Source organism: Xiphophorus maculatus, chromosome 3 (genome assembly GCF_002775205.1).
Source record: "Xiphophorus maculatus strain JP 163 A chromosome 3, X_maculatus-5.0-male, whole genome shotgun sequence".
NCBI lineage: Eukaryota > Metazoa > Chordata > Actinopteri > Cyprinodontiformes > Poeciliidae > Xiphophorus > Xiphophorus maculatus.
The window spans coordinates 5836656-5854459 of record NC_036445.1 but is presented as its reverse complement, the minus strand read 5'-3'; the positions used below and the strand labels follow the sequence as shown (position 1 = coordinate 5854459).

Sequence of the window (17804 nt, the reverse complement as noted above, 5' to 3'; positions counted from 1 at the left end):
ATGTGTACACTGTAACACATTTTAAACTTCAATTGATCATTTTAATATTTGTCTTTGCTCGTGTCGACTTTTTAGTCAAACGTTACACTACAACACTTTATAAGAGCATTCAAAGGGCTCAAATAATGGATGATTAATGGTAAACCTATTCTACATAAAGATTAAAAACTATTTGGTTTACTCCAAGTCGCCTCGATTTATGGTTTAACTTTGCTGAAACTACATTAGGATCTCACGATTCTTATTATTAGTATGAAGTCTTTTGGAGCACTTTTCTGTCGCTGTCATTATAAAATTTAATATCAATGGCAACTTGGTGTAAAGGAGAGTGCTTTAAGCTCAATACAATGTATTTGTGTCTGAACCTTATTTTAAATTATAAGTGGAAATAGTTCTTCCCTTTTTATTTTGATAAAAAAACTTGCTAAAAGGTGGTATGGTCCCATATGGTTCTAATATCACAGTTCCCACTTCTTCCCCAATTTCACATAAGAAAGAAAAGAAGTACAGACTGCTCTGTCCCTTCATTCAGGTGGCGTCTTTAGTCTGGTCTGTTGTCCGGTTGAACACAGAAGTATTTATGCTCTTCCAGTACCTTCACATCAGGAGGTGGTGGAGGATTAATACTAAAATATTGGTACCCAACAAACTCTTACTAGAATAAAGTCACAGACTGCCTGAAATAATTGGAAAAAGATAAAGTAATTAACAAATTTTATCACGTTATAGTATGGTGAGAGCATACCATGCATATACTGTTAGTTTTAGTACTGTTTAATATTTTTTATAATGTATAAAACTAAATGCAGAAGCTTGCAAATCAATTAACAAAAGAAAACTAAGTCAGGACACAAAATATTTGCTTTCAGAAAATTTAAGGAAATGTGTGTTGGACAAAATTTCTAATGAAAGAATGCATATCAATGACCACATTATTAAAGTGCTCTTGTCAATAATTAGTAAATTAGATAAGGTATAAAAAACGTAAACATGTAAAAGACTTTAAGCAAATTAAATTTAGAAGCTAAGTCTCAGAGTGAACATTTTGCTGCAGTTCTCCAGAAATAACAGGGCAGCATGATGTAAAATCTACTTTTTTTTAGTTTTACGTTATGTTATAAAGCTATTCTCTCATCAAGAACCTTCCTGAAGTGTGATTCTTTCATGCATGTTTGTTAAATACTTTAATCTCTAGTGGCAGCCATTCAGGACTTCAAAATGCTTGGTCTCACTGAGCACTGCCTTTTCCACGCAGCTCCTCCTTGGAGTTGCAGTCTCCAAGCTGAGCTTCTGCCTCACAGAGCACGCCATCACCACGGCTCCCCACTCAGCTTCTTCAGACTAGCCACCAGCAATTAGCAAACACCAGATGGGACTGCACATCTGCTGAACTTATCATATGAACTACTTTTCAGCAGAACACTCTGTGCTGATGTGTTGAAGTCAGAGCGTTCACATTTACCTTACAAGGCTAACATGTTTTCTTGCCTTTCACAGTTTGAAGGGTGACAGAGAGAATGGGGTTTGTGTCATACTTTACCAACATAACTTATACATCATAACAACTTCCCTGGTGTTAGTAAATGTGTCACCAGATAATTTGGAAATGAATAAAAAATGTACTGCTGAATGTATTTACCTAAATTAAAGATTAAGTAAATTTTTTTTAGAATGAGATTAGGCTTTTACTTATTTGTTTTTTTTCTGAATGTTTTCAATAAGGATATGTCACAGCAACATTGATCTGATCTGTTCCAGCTGTATTCCTTACTCCACTACTAGTGCACTAACACTGCCATACTCTACAGCTATTGTTCTCATAATGGTAGAGAAATTATAACACATGATGGCCTATTCTTTCAGATACAACACTGAATGTTATGAGAATTAAAATGTATTGCCAGCAGAGATAGAAAATTCAAAAACTTCCAATGTAATTCAACAATTCAAATTCAGGAACTTAACAGAGTTCCTTAATTTTATTCTCAATATTTTCTCAGTGGGGTATTCCTCAAATTTGAAATCCAGTTTCCAGCTGAGGTGATTGAGAGCACAGACCAAGATCTCTCCATAGAGGGCACCCACAGACCCGGAATGTCTTGTTTGCTCGGCCTGTGTACATTTTGTATTTGAAAGAGCAGCAAGTCAATGAATCTCCATAATGCGAGAGCCAGGCCACATAACTCACGTTGATAGTCCTTACATTGTGCCAAGAGGCGATAAATCTGCTCTGTAAGACATGAATATGCAGTGGCAGTCAGCCTGGCTTGTTCTTGTTCGCGTGTCCCCTGATGAACAGTTTATTCCTCTCCTCTATTCACAACAGAAAAAATTAAGCCAATGAGCTGCAGCACTGTCTCATCAAGACGCTTGTATTAAGCACCAAAATATGTAACATTGTTTATTCTTTCCTCAAATGCTTGCTAATTTATGCAAATATCTTTTGTGATATATATGGTAGCGAGGGAGTTTAATATCTATCTATCTATCTATCTATCTATCTATCTATCTATCTATCTATCTATCTATCTATCTATCTATAGCACATCCCAGTTTTATGTGTCTGCTGGTTTTATATGTATACAGTATTTCTGATGCGTGAACTTACTATACAATTTAGTTATTTCTTTTTCAAAGCAAACCATTTTCTTTTTTGATTGATTAATGACAGGATTTGTAATATTATTTTCTTTAGAATGCTATAAATTTAGCAAAGTTGCTGTGCAGAGTTACACTTACAAACTTTCATACTGTTTTTATGAGTGAAATACAAAAAAAGTATTCTATTCAAACCTTTAAGTTGTTCCATAGCAATATGGCTGAAAATTCTTTCACGGCTTTTGTTTGTGGTGGGTCGTCTCCAAGAGTATTTGTGGCCCTTATCTGGCCACCTCAATCAAAAGTTTCTGGAGGCAGCCCTGGAAGCCAACATTTTGCAGTTTGTCTTTGATGACTCTTTGCAGTCATCAAAGAGTCATCTTTGAATTCAGGAACTTAACAGAGTCCCTTAATTTTATTCTCAATATTTTCTCAGTGGGGTATTCCTGAAAAAATGGACAAGAGGACAAGCAGAAAGACACTGCGGGGTATTCACGCCACCACACACCAACAGAGTGACTAATAATTAGCGGAGATTTTTTGGTCTTTTTTTTTCTGCCTGACACTCAGCTGAAACCTATTTTCCATAAGTATCTCGGCTGCTGAGATACTTTGGGGAAAGTGTTCACCTTTCTGCTTTTGCTTGCATTCTATCATGAACATGATCCACATGTTTTAGTAATTGGACTTTGCCCCCAAAAACCAGAAGTGAAAAACCACCACGTTGTTTTATTGTTGCATCCATTTTGATAAACCAAAAAAAAAAAATGGTCTACTTTATCATACTTCTGGTACTCAACATAGATTAGCAAAGCTATATTTTCCCTGTGACGTCACTGCCCATGCGCAGTAGGGATGAGTAGGTTTTTGTTTTGTTTTGTTTTTTTGATGGAAGTTTGACTTACCTGCGACCAAACCAAAAATTTCTTTTGTGACAAAAAATGATGTGGGGCACTACTTTTGAGGTGCAAACAATAAACAGCCCCTCTATTTGTCTCAATATGGTCATAAAATACCATGTCTGACACAACACTATATTCCGGTCATTTTTTTGTTTTTCTTCGCCATTTATGTTATGTTATACTGTATTATCTTTTCTTGTTTTAAATAACAAAAATTTAACCTAATTTTAACTCCCAACTAATAGTTTTTGACAGCCAAATACAAAAAAAAAAATCATATGTCTATGTAATATTTTAATTTTAAAACACAAATGAAGTAAACACTTGCTTTGGTTTTCCATGTTTGAGGTCAGAGAAGCCAATTAACAAAACATGCACGGACCAAAAAAAAAAAAAAAAAAAAGAAAAAAATCACGTTAAGGACAAGAAATAATGTATGGACTGAAACAAAAGCACCGACAAATTCAGAAAAGTAGAGAACCGGGTGGTGATTCGGATCCCTCTCACCTCCACGGAACTCTTGGACATAGTTGACAGCAATGCGTAACGACGCGTGCCTCTAGTGGCACCGTGGAAGCAGGGTCGTCAGACGCACGCAGATACACGGCTGCCCGCATTATATCCCAAACCAACACATAGTGAAACGTTCGTTAATTCAAAGCTAAGTAGCAAGAATCTCTTTGGACAGATGGACCTTCCTCAGTGACCTCCCTTTTGCCAATGACGGTGCGCAACCGGACCGGAGCGGGTTTCCTTTCCCTGCGTTCTGAGCAGTTTGCAGAAGTGAAGCGATCAGGACTGGAGTGACTAAACTACGAGAAGCATTTCTGAGTCACCGAAGTATGTTGAAATTTCTCAACAATCACAGTGCAAGCTGACGAAGACAAAATCATTCGAGGAGAGCCAAACTTCCGCAGGCGCAGTTCTAGTCGTCCACAGTGGCGCAGCGAAGCGCAGGAGTTCGGCTCGGCTTTTCTGCCTGTAGACAGACAGCACCGTGTGCAGGAGGGTATACAGAGAGACTCCTGCGGGGTAATTGTTTGCAGCCTGCAGAAGCAGGTGTTTTCGCTGATCCGCCTGCGAGAGACGGAGGGGGGCTTATCCTCATCTTTCTTTCTAAGACTGGTGAGAAGAAAAAAGAAAAGAAACCCGAGGAGAATGTTGCACCAAGAACAATGAGCGCAGAGTTGTCGCATTTTACCCAAATCCACACATGCTCTGTAGAATTCAGTTTTCATGAGCAATTCTGACTCGTCTTTGGAATTTTTTGAGCGAAAAAAGTGGATCCAACGACTTTGCAACCATGCGAAATACTTGGCTGTCTCCCCGGAGTGCGATTTGGGAATATTGGACTTCGCTGATTGCATTCCTCTTTTGGATTCAGTACTCTTACGGAATGCCTCACGTTATACGAATTGGTAAGTTGGAAACATATTAGCTGTATCCACTCATGCGAGCACTCACTCAGGTTTGGATGTAACCTTGGAAGTTGCTCCCAGATCATCACATTTACGCGCGAGTCACAGTTAGATATTGTTGGGAATGAGCAGCCTCTTACCAAACTCTAAGGTCGTGTGAATATTTAGAAATAATCTCAACGAGAGTGCCGATAAGTAACATTGCAGGAGTAAATTGTGAATGCCTTCTGCACTCTGGTGCCGCGCAAGTAAACACTGTGGGCTTGTGTGACCTCTATGCACTCTGCCTTGTGTGCTCCATTTTCTACGGGCAGCGTGTTGAGTCACCGACTATATTCACATTGCCTCCTGGAAATGTGTTTTAAGGACGCATTTATGTATTTGAAAAATACTTTTAAAACAGGACAAAAATAGCACCCTTCTAAAGTTTAAAACATAAATTCTTTATGTAAACCCAAATAGTAGGAAGCAATTTTGAAATATTTATTGAATTAAATACTTGCACAAAAGTCAAATGCAAAAAAGTATTGGCAAACACTAAGTAAAAGTTGTCCCCATCAGTTATATCTCACCATTGAGGAAAAAAAGATGATGAAGCCAAGTTTCATTAGCTTTCTTTCTCAAATCACTAAGTGAGGAAACAATGTGAGAATTGTCTTTCGCAGACTGACCATGTGATAAAACATTGTGTGCGACTAAGAGACAGGGACAGAATGAAGATCAATATGTTTCTTTTATATTTTTTTGCCACAAGGGGTATAGTTTTTTTACATTTAGTGGAATGATGTAAGGACAATTACTCACAAATGGCAGTAGCCCCCTCATTAAAATGCCACTACTACAGTCAGAGTATAGTCATTGGGTAAAACCATCTTAAAAGGAACTGGGTTTTTTTTTTCTTCCATATGGCTTAAAGTGGATTAGTTGATATCTTGTATTCTCAGAGCTGGAAATTGTCTCTCTGTTTGGTACATCAGATCATCAACGCTGTTATTGTAAATAGTAATTTCTCTGCAAGTCTCTTGGGTGCCCAATATATATGTGAGGTGAGCACAAGTTAAAGATAAATAGACTTTAGAGGACAGTGAGTCAAGAATGTTGTTTATCTTTATTTTTAATATATTTTTAGCATTTACATCTAGAGAAATGGAAAACATGAAGTGTAGTGATGTGCAAAACGAGACTTCATCTAGCTTTTAAGGGAGGCCCAGCGCAAGCTGTGATTTTTCATATCACTGTTCAGAATATATTGACGTTTCAGAAACTGCACAAATTCAAAAGTTTTCTCATTACTGATCTGAACTTAAATTGTTTGGGTCAAGGGTTATTTTCTTTTCCTTCTCTGATCTTCTTTTCAAGTGGCAGCAGCTGAAGTGAAGACCCAAAATAGATTTGACAGGCTTTGTTTTCAAAAAATGTCAAGGTGCAAAGACAAATTTACCCAGAAATGTGCTACAATAGCACCATTGCTTTTTATAGGATCTGTCATTGCTTGTGTTGTAGAAGCGGTAAACGTGTGTGTGTGCCAAGAGGTGAGAAATGCAAGAAAAGGTTCCTTCACCCTAATAACCAAAGAGAAGAAAATAATAATCACAATATATATCTCTTGTTGTTATCTTTTTAAAGGAAATGTTTGTGCAAAGCGGCTGGCTTAATTAATATATATTTTTCCTATGTAAAAATAATACAAGAATCTAATATTCTCTTTAAAATCTACTCCCACATAAGCTTAATGTGTGCATAAATCATGCAAAATGCATATGTAACATTACATCTAGTGAAAGTTTGTTCTATAAGTGCACAGATTATTTATAGCTGAGCGGATTTCTGAAGGAGATGTTAGTGGGGGGTTTTTCCCGTTCTTATTTTCAAATTTGTAGTTTGTTTGGGCGCTCTTTGTCTCTCACTCATTTGCAGAGGCCAACAGAGGGGTCTCTCATAGTCAGCACAGTGTGGCTAATGTTGCTCCTCAGCACTGGTGACCAACCCCAGCGAACCAGTGAAACTCATCGAGGTGGGCGGTAGTATGTCTGTGCCGTGTCTGCTCTGAGTTAGGTGGCCTGCAGTTCTCCAAGTACACCATCTGGGTAATGGTGGGCATCCAAGGTGGAGTTGTTGCCATTGATTTTAGTGCTTCTACAGTGCATTGCTCCGAGTTGATGCCAGATGGTTGCTCTGTATCATTCAGCAGCTTCTATCTGTTGGAGGGAATAAAAGACCATTTCTACTGTATTTGTCCTCTCACATGCTGCGTTTCTCCTTAGTTTCCCTCTGCTTAGCCTTTGCAATTCTTTTTTCCCTCCTTCCTGACATGCTTTGCAGCCTCCTATCTCATAAAGGAGCCATTTAAGCAGAGCATGGAGCGTTTTCTGTAAGGACAAAAAGTGATCACGGAAGCAGGGGAGATATTTTTCCCTTCACAAATAATATTTTTAGATAATTTGCATGCTTGGAGAGATAAAAGGACACTAATAATGGAGTTGCTTTTGTCTTTGTCCATAACCACATTCTATCATCAGTTGAGAAATGTCATGCACTCGTTATTTTTAGCCTCCATATTAATTCAGATATATATTTATGTAAAAATAACATTATTGCAAGTTTAAGTTCAAAGATAAAAGATATAAATGATTTATTGAACAAATAATTTTTCTGGGGAAATATATTTCTTTCAAGCCTTTTTACATGTTAATGACAAGTCAAGTAATCCACACAAAGACATTGGAAATGCATAAATCATTTCTAATAAAAATTGAATGATATGGAACAGCTACTGACATTTACTAACAGAAAAGCTTTTTGGGTCATAAAAATTTCCAGATGTTTTCCTTGTAGAGATGCTGCATGCATTGCTTACGTATGACAGGAAGTAAGCAAAATGTAATGCGATTTTGATTTATTTTTCCCCACAAACTGTTTTCTCCTCCTAATTGTTCTTGTGCAATGTGATCTTATTACTGTAGTATTTCTCTGGCTTGTTTGTATTTGTTTTGCAATACGATTTAAATTAGCGTCAACATGCTTTCTCTTTAGCAGTGGAGTTTTGTATAACAGATGTGCCAGAGGAGTGAAATAAATTACTTCATTGAAAAATTGGACCTGTTAATTTAAGTAGTCTTTGGAGTGGTCCTAAACACATGAACAACAATTTTATATTCTTTTGGTTCCTGAGGTCAAAGGAATAATGACCTTGGCACTATTAGTGCTAACTGGTACACTCGGAAGTTCAGAGATCCGTCTGTAACCAGTCCCAATAGTGATTTTTGCAGTAATACGGGTTCTTTGCTTTTCAGAAACCATAGGTTGATTGTTGTTTGATACCTTGGTAAAACTAATCTTTTCTATTGGCTGGGATATATAATGAATTAATTTGCATTGATAAGGACAGAATGGGAAGGGCCAACTAGTTTTCAATACTGATAGACTTCATCTATTTTGTTGGTTTCTTTGCCTTCTTGGTTGTATTTTTTTGCAAACAAGATTTTTTATTTTCTATATGTATTCAAAACTTTATTATGCATAACTTGATTTGTTTTGTTTGTTTCGCCTTTTTGCACACATGGATTACTTTGATTGTTGCTGAAATATAAATAAGTTCATAAAAAATATATTTATAGACAGAAATGCTGACATGTTCCTCACTTATTTTCCCCAATGTGTTACCAATAGATTATACAAAAATAATCACATATTATGTGCAGTTTCTTTTATCAGTACAGTGATGAGACTAATTTATCATTTGTTGTCACTGTATGACAGGGATTTATTGAATAATCAATTACTTTATCTATTTTATACTTAAGTCACTTAATCAGTGCCACATAACCGATCTCCCTCATGATTTTATGTTTATTTCATTATCTCCACTCTTTGCTGCTCCCCTACAACACCTGCATGCATACATTTTTCATTTAGTTTTTCCAAAAATGATTTGAGAAGGCAACTTTCCCAGCTTTCATTATTGCCTTTGAAACAGCCTCAAAGTTTCAATGCGAGCTGACAAATGTGAAAGCACTTGAAGCCGCATTGTGCAGCATGAGCTCCTCGCAAGCTTCAGCAGGATAAATCAGGTTTGTGGTCACCTCTTTTAGTTGAAATCTTCAAACACAAGGAAGCACTTCAGTGGCTTGTTGTTATCCCCGCACAAGCAGCAGGAGAAGGCTGTGAGAAGTTTTCATGTGTTTCACTCGTCTGCAGGGAGCTGCAAGCAGCACACTCTCCACTCACATCCTCCCCGAGATCCTCATCGACTGGGTGTGTGCAAATGTTTCATCTGAAATGATTTAGACACATTTCAGCAGCATGCAACAAGCTGTAATGGTACTTTAGAATTCTACATCTCAACAAAGCCAGATTCAAAAACCGAGGTGCTTGTATGGAGAATTACCCAAAGGAGAGCGATGTAGCTGGGTCAGAAGAGTGGGGAAGAGGATGCGTTTGGTGATGAAAAAGAACAATGAGGATGTCGCATCAAAAGTTTTATCAAATTAAGATGGCCATCAGTTGCTTAGTGGAAATGAATATTTCATTTTGATCAAAATTTAATCTCTCCCTTGACAGAGATATAAAGTGAGCAAGGAGAAGGCTGCAGGCGGGCGCAGAGGGCCGGGGAGTTGTTGTGGTGAATATGAACAAAGGCTTGTAGAGGTCACAGAAGAATTGGATACACAGAGAGGCTTCTTTGATGTGTAATTCCATTATCTGTAAGTAAAAGCAAAGATTGAAATGGGAGGAACAGTGTGGTTGTTTTACCTGCTTTCACGTGTGCCTCCTTCATCCACACGTATAAGCCCAGATGGGATAAACAAAGTGCAGAAGAAATAGCACAGGGCCCATTTCCTGTCTCCTTCACTATCAGGCATCTGTACCTCAACTCTCTCTCACACACACACACGCCCACACACGCTTTATAAAAGCCGTACTCGATTCACAGTATTTCCTAAAACATATGTCCGGTCTCACCGGACCTCTTGTACACAATCCAATTCCTTTCTCTCTGTCAGCGGACTCGTGGCTCATCATTAGCTTCAATCTTGCTGATGAGAAACTGCAGATGTTCTTTTTGTTGAGTGAACAACTCATCTCTGAATGTGCAGTCTCCTCTGCTCATCTGTGATTCTGTTAAAACACACTAGAGAATGTTGCGCTTTGCATAAGACATGATATTATCTGTCAGGAAAGACATGTAAGAAACATATAGCTTTACTCCAAGTCAAAAAAATTTAAGCTTGTTTGCTTGATAAGATGAAATGGATGCATAGTCATAAATACTTTAATCTACATGTAATGGGAGGTGTTAACAAGCCTGAACTCCATCAGGGAAGCACAAGTACCTACCTCCAAATTCAGTTACACATGGTAATGATCATCCAATAATCCAACCCACCAGGGGCTAATAGAGCGGATCTACCAGACAGTATGATAATCCTGTGACATACCAGGTTCCTATCTACCCCCAGCTAGCTTATCTTTGCCGATGCTCACACACCAGATGGTGTTTTCATATCGTACTACAGAGTGGGTGCTCACCAGTGAAAGGTCCTCTGCAAACATATGGTTCTGCCTATTGATATAAATAAGGCTGTGATTTCCTGATGACTGTGATTTTCTTTTTTGTGGCATTGGAAAAATATAAATTAATTAGCATGGGCTGGTGTAAGATGTTCAAAATATGATAGGTTTGAGTAAAAGTACCACCGTTTTACAATATGTACAGAATGTTTATATTGATTTAAAACAGAAACTCAACAATTATTCTTTCCGATATTTAAATAACATAATTGATTAATTATCCTGATTTTTAAAATATTAGGCAAGTATATTTATTGAGTAAATGTTTGCATAAATCAACTCAAATCTTACTAGGAGATATTCACTGAACATTTTCTGGGGCTATCTGCAGGTAGACAGCCTGCTGTCGTCTGCTTTGTTTACATTTAGTCAACTTTAATAGATTGCCAACTCTAGTCCCAAAACAATGAACAAGAATGAGTTTTGGGAAAGGAAAGAACTTCCAAATAGCTGAATTTATCTTTCTTGTAAGCAAGGAAAAAGTTTAATAGCCATCTATTGTCTATGTCAGCCAGCTAACCAGCCATGTCCAGCAGCAAGTGGGGGAGTGGCAGGTCTGAATTTCTTGAAACTCCATGAAGCTTAAAAAAAAACCCTTTTGTGACTCTGGCACTAACTCTGGCATTTCAGTACAACAATTTTAAACTCTAAAAATTTGGAACATTTTAGCAGTTTAAAAAATTATCTTTTTAAACCTTGGTTGTTACATTTACCTGGGCCATGCCTTCAAGTTATATTGATTATTTCTGTTGTGGGGAAAACTACAATAAACCATGATCTAATTGTTTTTATTTGAAACAGAAAAGCAGCTAAAATATGTTAATATTCATGATAAAAAGCATAAATTTTATATGTAAATCATAGTGTGCCTTTCGTTTATCCAGCATGTTTCATAATGGAAGATGAGACTAGAACTTTGAATGAAAATACCAGTTTCATAGTATTGGGGTAACTTTACTATGTTGATTATATAGAAACGGAGAGAACAGTGGTGAGAGTTATCAGTCATTGTTTAGAATCAGCCACCTATTACACATACTCGTGATTTTGATTTACAAATCATTTCTGGATTTTACATAGGCTAAAGAGGAAAAAAATAATCAATTATTTACTTTTGCATATGTACACAGTGATGGAAAACAAGCAAATGCACAACACACAACTGCAGAATGTAGGAGGAGTAGTTCTCTGCACAGATAGAAGGGAAGCTTGCTAGTAGCACAGAGAGTGATCCCTTTGTGCCCTTCTGCTCGAATAACACTGGGAGTCCTACAAACTGATACTAGCTGGTTAATGGCTCGTCTCACCTAGGGACCTTGCAGTCAGCTGCTGTGCAGAATGCTGCTCTTCATCCCGAAGGAGTGGTACCTTAACACCTAAGTGATGGGCAGCACTCCTGAAAGTTTCACACAATAACTGATTTAAAAAAAAAAAAAATTACATTAATTGTGAAGAAGAGAAATGTGTAGGAGTTATCACCAGAGACGGGAAAGTGGACCAGCTCCTCAACTCAAAAAGAGAAATCTCTGGTTACTGTAAAAGTTTCTATGTCATCCAATTAAAATACTTTAAAATGTAGGAATGGTATAATGTAAAATTTACTTCTGAAACCATAATAATTTTTGGCTTTAAGGGATTGCTGCCCCTACTCAACCAGTTGCTGTTAACTGCAGTCTCTCTGCTGTTCTTAAGCCCAGCTCAGCTGTTTTTCAATGTGTTCATTTGGGAAAACACAGACAAGGTCTCTTTAAGCTAAAAGTCCAATGGCTATCACTTTTATAAATCTAACTTTATTATTATTAAAGTTGGAAAGCTGATTTAATCCAATGTAATAATGCCATGTTTTTTTACAATTTTATTTGAAGTTATTGAGTTATTACCATGGTAACGTAGCACTATGGTGTAAGGTTTTAATAATGTTGGAATCTCCTGTCAGCCCATGTAAGAACAAAAAGACTGATTTCTTTTTAAAGGAATTACAAGTCATGACTTGAGACTAATTTGTAATGTGTACAAATGCAAAGTTAAATCTGCAACTGAATTCTGTTGCAAAACATTTCTTATAGTTATTGACAATGAAAAACAATAATACCAAACAAATTACTTTTATAGACTTAAAACAGGCATTGTGATTGTGGTTGTTGAGGTAACTGTTTGCACAAAGACATATTGAACTATGTCCACTTTTTCTTTGCATATTCATAAGTTACCAGTTTTTTGAATGGAACTTAAGTTTCAGTTGGAATGCAAGTGTAGAATGGTATTAAAGTGAATGCTAATAATGTGCATTAATTTTTAAGGAATAACTAAAAATACATTTTGGTTAATTTGCTTAATTATTGGAATTTGTCTCAAAATTAACTATACAATTGTTGCATAGTCAGTTCTAAAGCTAAAATTTAAAAGACAATTCCAGTGATTGATATAATTTTGCCCAAGTAAATGCTCTTCGATGAGTCTTACAATCAGTTAATTTAAACAAAATGTTATTTTCTTACTTCTAGTTCAAACAGTGGAGCCAACAGGCAGGGAACTGCAATTGCATCTACAACTAAACAGAAGAGGAAAAAGAAAAAGAACAGACAAGGCCACTGGCTGTAACACTTCAGCCTATGGCTTGCTGAAAGGCCTTTGAAGTGTCTTCCCATAAGTGCTGCAGCTGTCCTTATTTGGATTTAAATTTATCTGAGCAGAAAAAACAAAGGGAGAAGCAGAGCAAAAGCTTCAGTTTTTTTTTACACCTGTAGTTTGTTTATTTTGGTCCCAATTAATTGGTTGGTTTGTTAGGTTGTAACTTTTTCCAGTGGTTGGCTTCCTTTTCACACAGAGAAAACTCAAGACAAACATAAAACTTGTCACTGCAATCAATGCAAGAACATTCAACCTGTTTATTGGTCAGATGTTTCAGGGGAAGGAGTACCAAATGTAAATACAAGAAACAAAAGCTCTGTTCTGACTCCATAGAAAACACAGAGAATTGCATCATAACATTAGTGTATTTCTCAGTTCTATTTCAGGCAAAATTATTTTAAATTGATCTAATGATTTTGACAAGACAGCTTCAAGTTGCACAGGACTTTGTTAGTTTGCTTACTCTACCACATTTCACAATGCATTTCAAACCTGCCTACAGACAAAGGTTTGGCTCAAACTTACAGTGTACACTTGGTAGCTAGTGTTTCTTTGTAATTGTACAGAAAGCACCTTCGCCAAATGTTTCCAGTACAGTTGTTTTGGTTAGGAATTGCTGCGTTCCCAACTACAAAAATGAACTGCACCAAGGGGGGAGAACGAAACAGAGAGAATGGAAAAGACCTCTATTCTGATGAACGTGGAAGACATAGTGGCACGGGTAAAATGGAGATTGTGTTTTTGTAGCCACAAGGCAATCAGTCTATTTAAAACCTCATGATATGCATGTCTAAAACTTGTGTCCTTCAGCATGTTGCTTGAAAGCTTTCCTGTGTTGTATGCTTAAGGAAGTTTTTTTAAATCTTAAAGACATATTAATTTACAGTTTGATTGATACGATGCATTAATTGGGTTGAAGCTCCCTATGGGCCCTTAAGGTATTCAAAGTCATTATAGAAGGCTTTGGGGGCGGGGTTCTGACAATGTTTTGAAATTCATGTCATGTCAATTTTGGCCATTTCCTTGTGAACATTACTGTAGCAAGGCAATGAATCAAATTTCATGCTCTAGCCATTTGTCTTTATTATGTGCCCTTGTCCTTTCCATTTGACTCCCACCACAGTTCTCCTTGGGCTCCATTGGAAATCTCAAATCATTTCAAAACTGTTTGGGAAGAAACAAAAAGCTTGATGAAAGGGCATTGTGCTTAAAGGGTCATGCTTGCAATGTAACATAGTTATCAGAGTGAGTTTTTTTCTAGATAATCTGGTGATTATTTTTTTACATTTCAGCACAAAGTAATTTGTCTTCCTTTATCCCACACACTCTCACACCGTGTATGTTGGCAAACATTGCAGACACTCTAGGCACGCAAAATAATGCAGCAAAACAGGCAGAGAGAAAAAAACAGCAGCGGGTACGAGGATGATGCTGGAGGACTTTTATTTAGCTGGTTAATTAGCTTGAACCTTTTGATCCCAATTTTAAAACTAGCCACATTGCATTTGCTGCCTTTCTTTTGTATGTTGTTCCATGCCCGATAAAAATCAGCTTTATTTGGCTGCCTTTCAAACACCGTAGCATTCACTGAACCAATATGAGCTTTGCTTTGCCTCCCTGCGTTAAGCGTCCAGCTTATCTCATCCCAGACGCACTGTGTAAACTTGGTCACCTTAGACACCTCGCTTACATACAGTCAAACACCTGCATTGCAATAGCCGTCCCTTTTCTTCACGCTGCTTTAAAGCAATCAGAATTTGACAGCGGAGGTATCAGCCGCAGTGCACAGGTTTAAAATCCTATTTAACTTGGGCTAAGGACAATGAGTGGAGGGTGACACCATTTCATTCTGCCCTTTTAATCAAGCTCTCATTGTTATAGGTGCACCGCAAATGTCAGGTCTTGGTTGTGCGATTCCCTCCAATTGCTGTTCCATGACTGTAGGGAGATTTGTGTGCGGCAGCGTTCATTGAAGGTGGGGGAGAGGCGGGGATGAAGTGTGTGAATAACGGGGGGATGTATAAGGGGAACTGGCATAGGATCCCTGGAGCGTATGGGTAGAGCAGGAGTTACTAATCAACTGTGAGAGAGGAGACCGGAGAAGACTCACCCTCTATTTCCCCCATGCGAGAAAGAGAATGAACAGATAAGACAAACCTCCTCGGGCCAAAAACACTAGAAATGAATGGGTATCACCTAAAATATGAGGGGGGGAGAGGAGTGGAGCGTTTCTTTCTTCCATGTTTTGCCTCACACAGATCTTCTTTTTCTCTGTCTTATTCATGCTGGCAGTAAAAAAATGCCACAACTACCAAAGGGAATGCAATAGACTCGAGGGTTACCTCTCAGGGCCTCTGCTTGCCCCTTCACTGATGGATAGCCTGGAGGTTAGAAGCCAATGTCAATTTAGTTAGCACAGCCGATACCCAGAAGATTCCACTCAGCACCCACGGTGTGTAGAGGCAAGACAATCTTTGAGGGTCTGTCCCCCGTCTTGGGGAGTGTTTCTTCATCTGACAATCCTCTGTCCAGGTCGCCTCTGGAGAGCAGTGTGGTTAACCACAAAATGTTCCCCTGTGACTCATGTGAAGACAGGCTGACGGCATGTAGCCACCTTCAGACATATGAAACAAGCAGGAGATTATTGTTGACAGGGAAGGGAAGCAGAGAATGTGGGCGGTTTGAGGCTGGCAGCACATTGTAGTAAGGCTGTTAGTGACGCTTGTATGAATTAGGACCTTTAATGTGGAGCCAGAAATGCTGCTAACTGTCCTGTAGGTTTAAATACTGTTTTAGATTTGCTTTTCCAGAAGTACAGATGGCTGTCATAGTAACCAATTTGTGGAAAACTAGATTGATTAGGGGAGATTGTAGCTTGTAATTAAGCAGCAGGCTCTTTTTGGTCAAATCAATTCTTTATCACAGAGAGTTAATGAAGAGTCAGCCCTCTGATTGTTTCTAAATCGTAGTTTTCAGTCTCAAAGGTTTCTCAGCAAAATGTATATATAATGCAGCAAAATATATATATGTATATATAAATGTATATATATATATATATATATATATATATATATATATATATATATATATATATATATATATATATATATATGTTCTTTTTTCTTTCTTGTTGATTTATTCCACTACAACTTTCATAATTTCTTGTTACTCCAATAGGATTTTCCTTCCTACTGCTATTTCAATACTGGATATATGTGTTATGTTTTAATAGCTGAAACAAATATGTGCCTTTGGTAAATAATCAATAATGTAGACATGCAACATATTTTTTGTAATGTCAAAAAATTAAAGATGAAACATATCACATAGATGTATCAATCCTATAAACTTTAATTCAAATGCTAGGCAAATGTTGCAGGAATAATAACACAGAAACTCTTTTCACACTTATGAAGATTCACACACCTCAGAATGCTTTGATACTTCTGTAGAAGTGTCCAACCTACTTTCTGATTATTTCAACTAATAGTTAAACATTGGAGACACTTAAGACTACGTGCATAAAATGGAACCCCAAATGATTCGATAATTAAGTCTGGGAAAAGAAAAAGAAAACAGTCATTTGCAATTAATCATCACAATTATTCACAAATGAACATTCAATGTAGCACTCAGTCAATATTCATTGTCTGAAAGCAAAAGACGTTCATATCTTACGCATTTGTCTTTTAAATTTAAATGGAAATAAACTGGAATCATGATGTTTTTCCTCAAGTTATGACAACAAAACAAGTGTGACAACAATTTAAGCTCTGGGTTGGAGTTAGTACATGATATGTCTAACAAGCAAGTAAATTTACGGAGTAAGTCAGGGTCCCAGGAGTGGAAGAATGAAAACAATTCTGAAAAAAGTCAAACTAAAAAATATGGATGAGTGGTGATGGGAAAAGTCAATTTCTTTTTTTCTACTCTGACTCAATAATGTTAACAGTGATGTTTGTTGGTTTTGCATGTAAAATCCATACAGTTTGAGATTGTCTCTGAGTTTGACATTATCTCCACCATTTTGTCTGAACAAATTTTTTTTATTTTACATACAATTAGTCAATCAGCCAAAGAAACAATTTTAACAGATAATGACATTGAAATAGGGATGCACATTATTTAGGGATGCTCGTTATTGACTAATAAGTCAATCTAAAGTTGATTGATCTTATCAATTGACTAACATTTAGTTGACAGGAGGCCATTTTCTTTAAAACCTTACTTTTTTCCTATATCAAGGTCAGCTGTCTTTCCATGACATGAAGGGCTACATCTTATAAAATAAGATATATTCTAAAAAAATCACATCCTTATTTTGTAACTATTTCTTTTACCAAATGTATTAAATACTGACTGAATAAAAAGAAGTAACAAGAAAACATTAACGCAGCCCAGGGTGAGACCGAACACAGACAACCTGATAGTGTCAGCAGTGACAGTAGCAAAGGTTGAACATATTTCAATTTTGGATGTAACGTTCCATGCCTGCGTTCGCATGTCTGGGTGTACACACTCAAAAGTTGAGGATGTTGCCAGTCGCTTGCCGATTCTGTCCTCATCATATAAGTTCCATAGATAATGATTGGAAAGGAAGCATTATTACCTCTAAATCTTTGCTCCATGAAGTGCATTAACTCGCATTTTTTTGCGTAATTCCCTCTGTCTTTCTGTTAATACA

The 17804-nt window shown here is 37.2% G+C and overlaps 1 protein-coding gene across 1 annotated transcript in view; it reads left to right on the top strand.

The window, feature by feature from the left end:
• Positions 1-3930: 3930 nt before the first annotated feature.
• The window catches only part of grik3 (glutamate ionotropic receptor kainate type subunit 3), a 117580-nt gene continuing 103706 nt past the window's right edge, over positions 3931-17804 (top strand). The window contains exon 1 of the mRNA XM_023331239.1: positions 3931-4918. Within this exon, the coding sequence (XP_023187007.1) occupies positions 4804-4918 (115 nt within the window). The 5' untranslated portion in view covers positions 3931-4803. The remainder of the gene's footprint in view (positions 4919-17804) is intronic.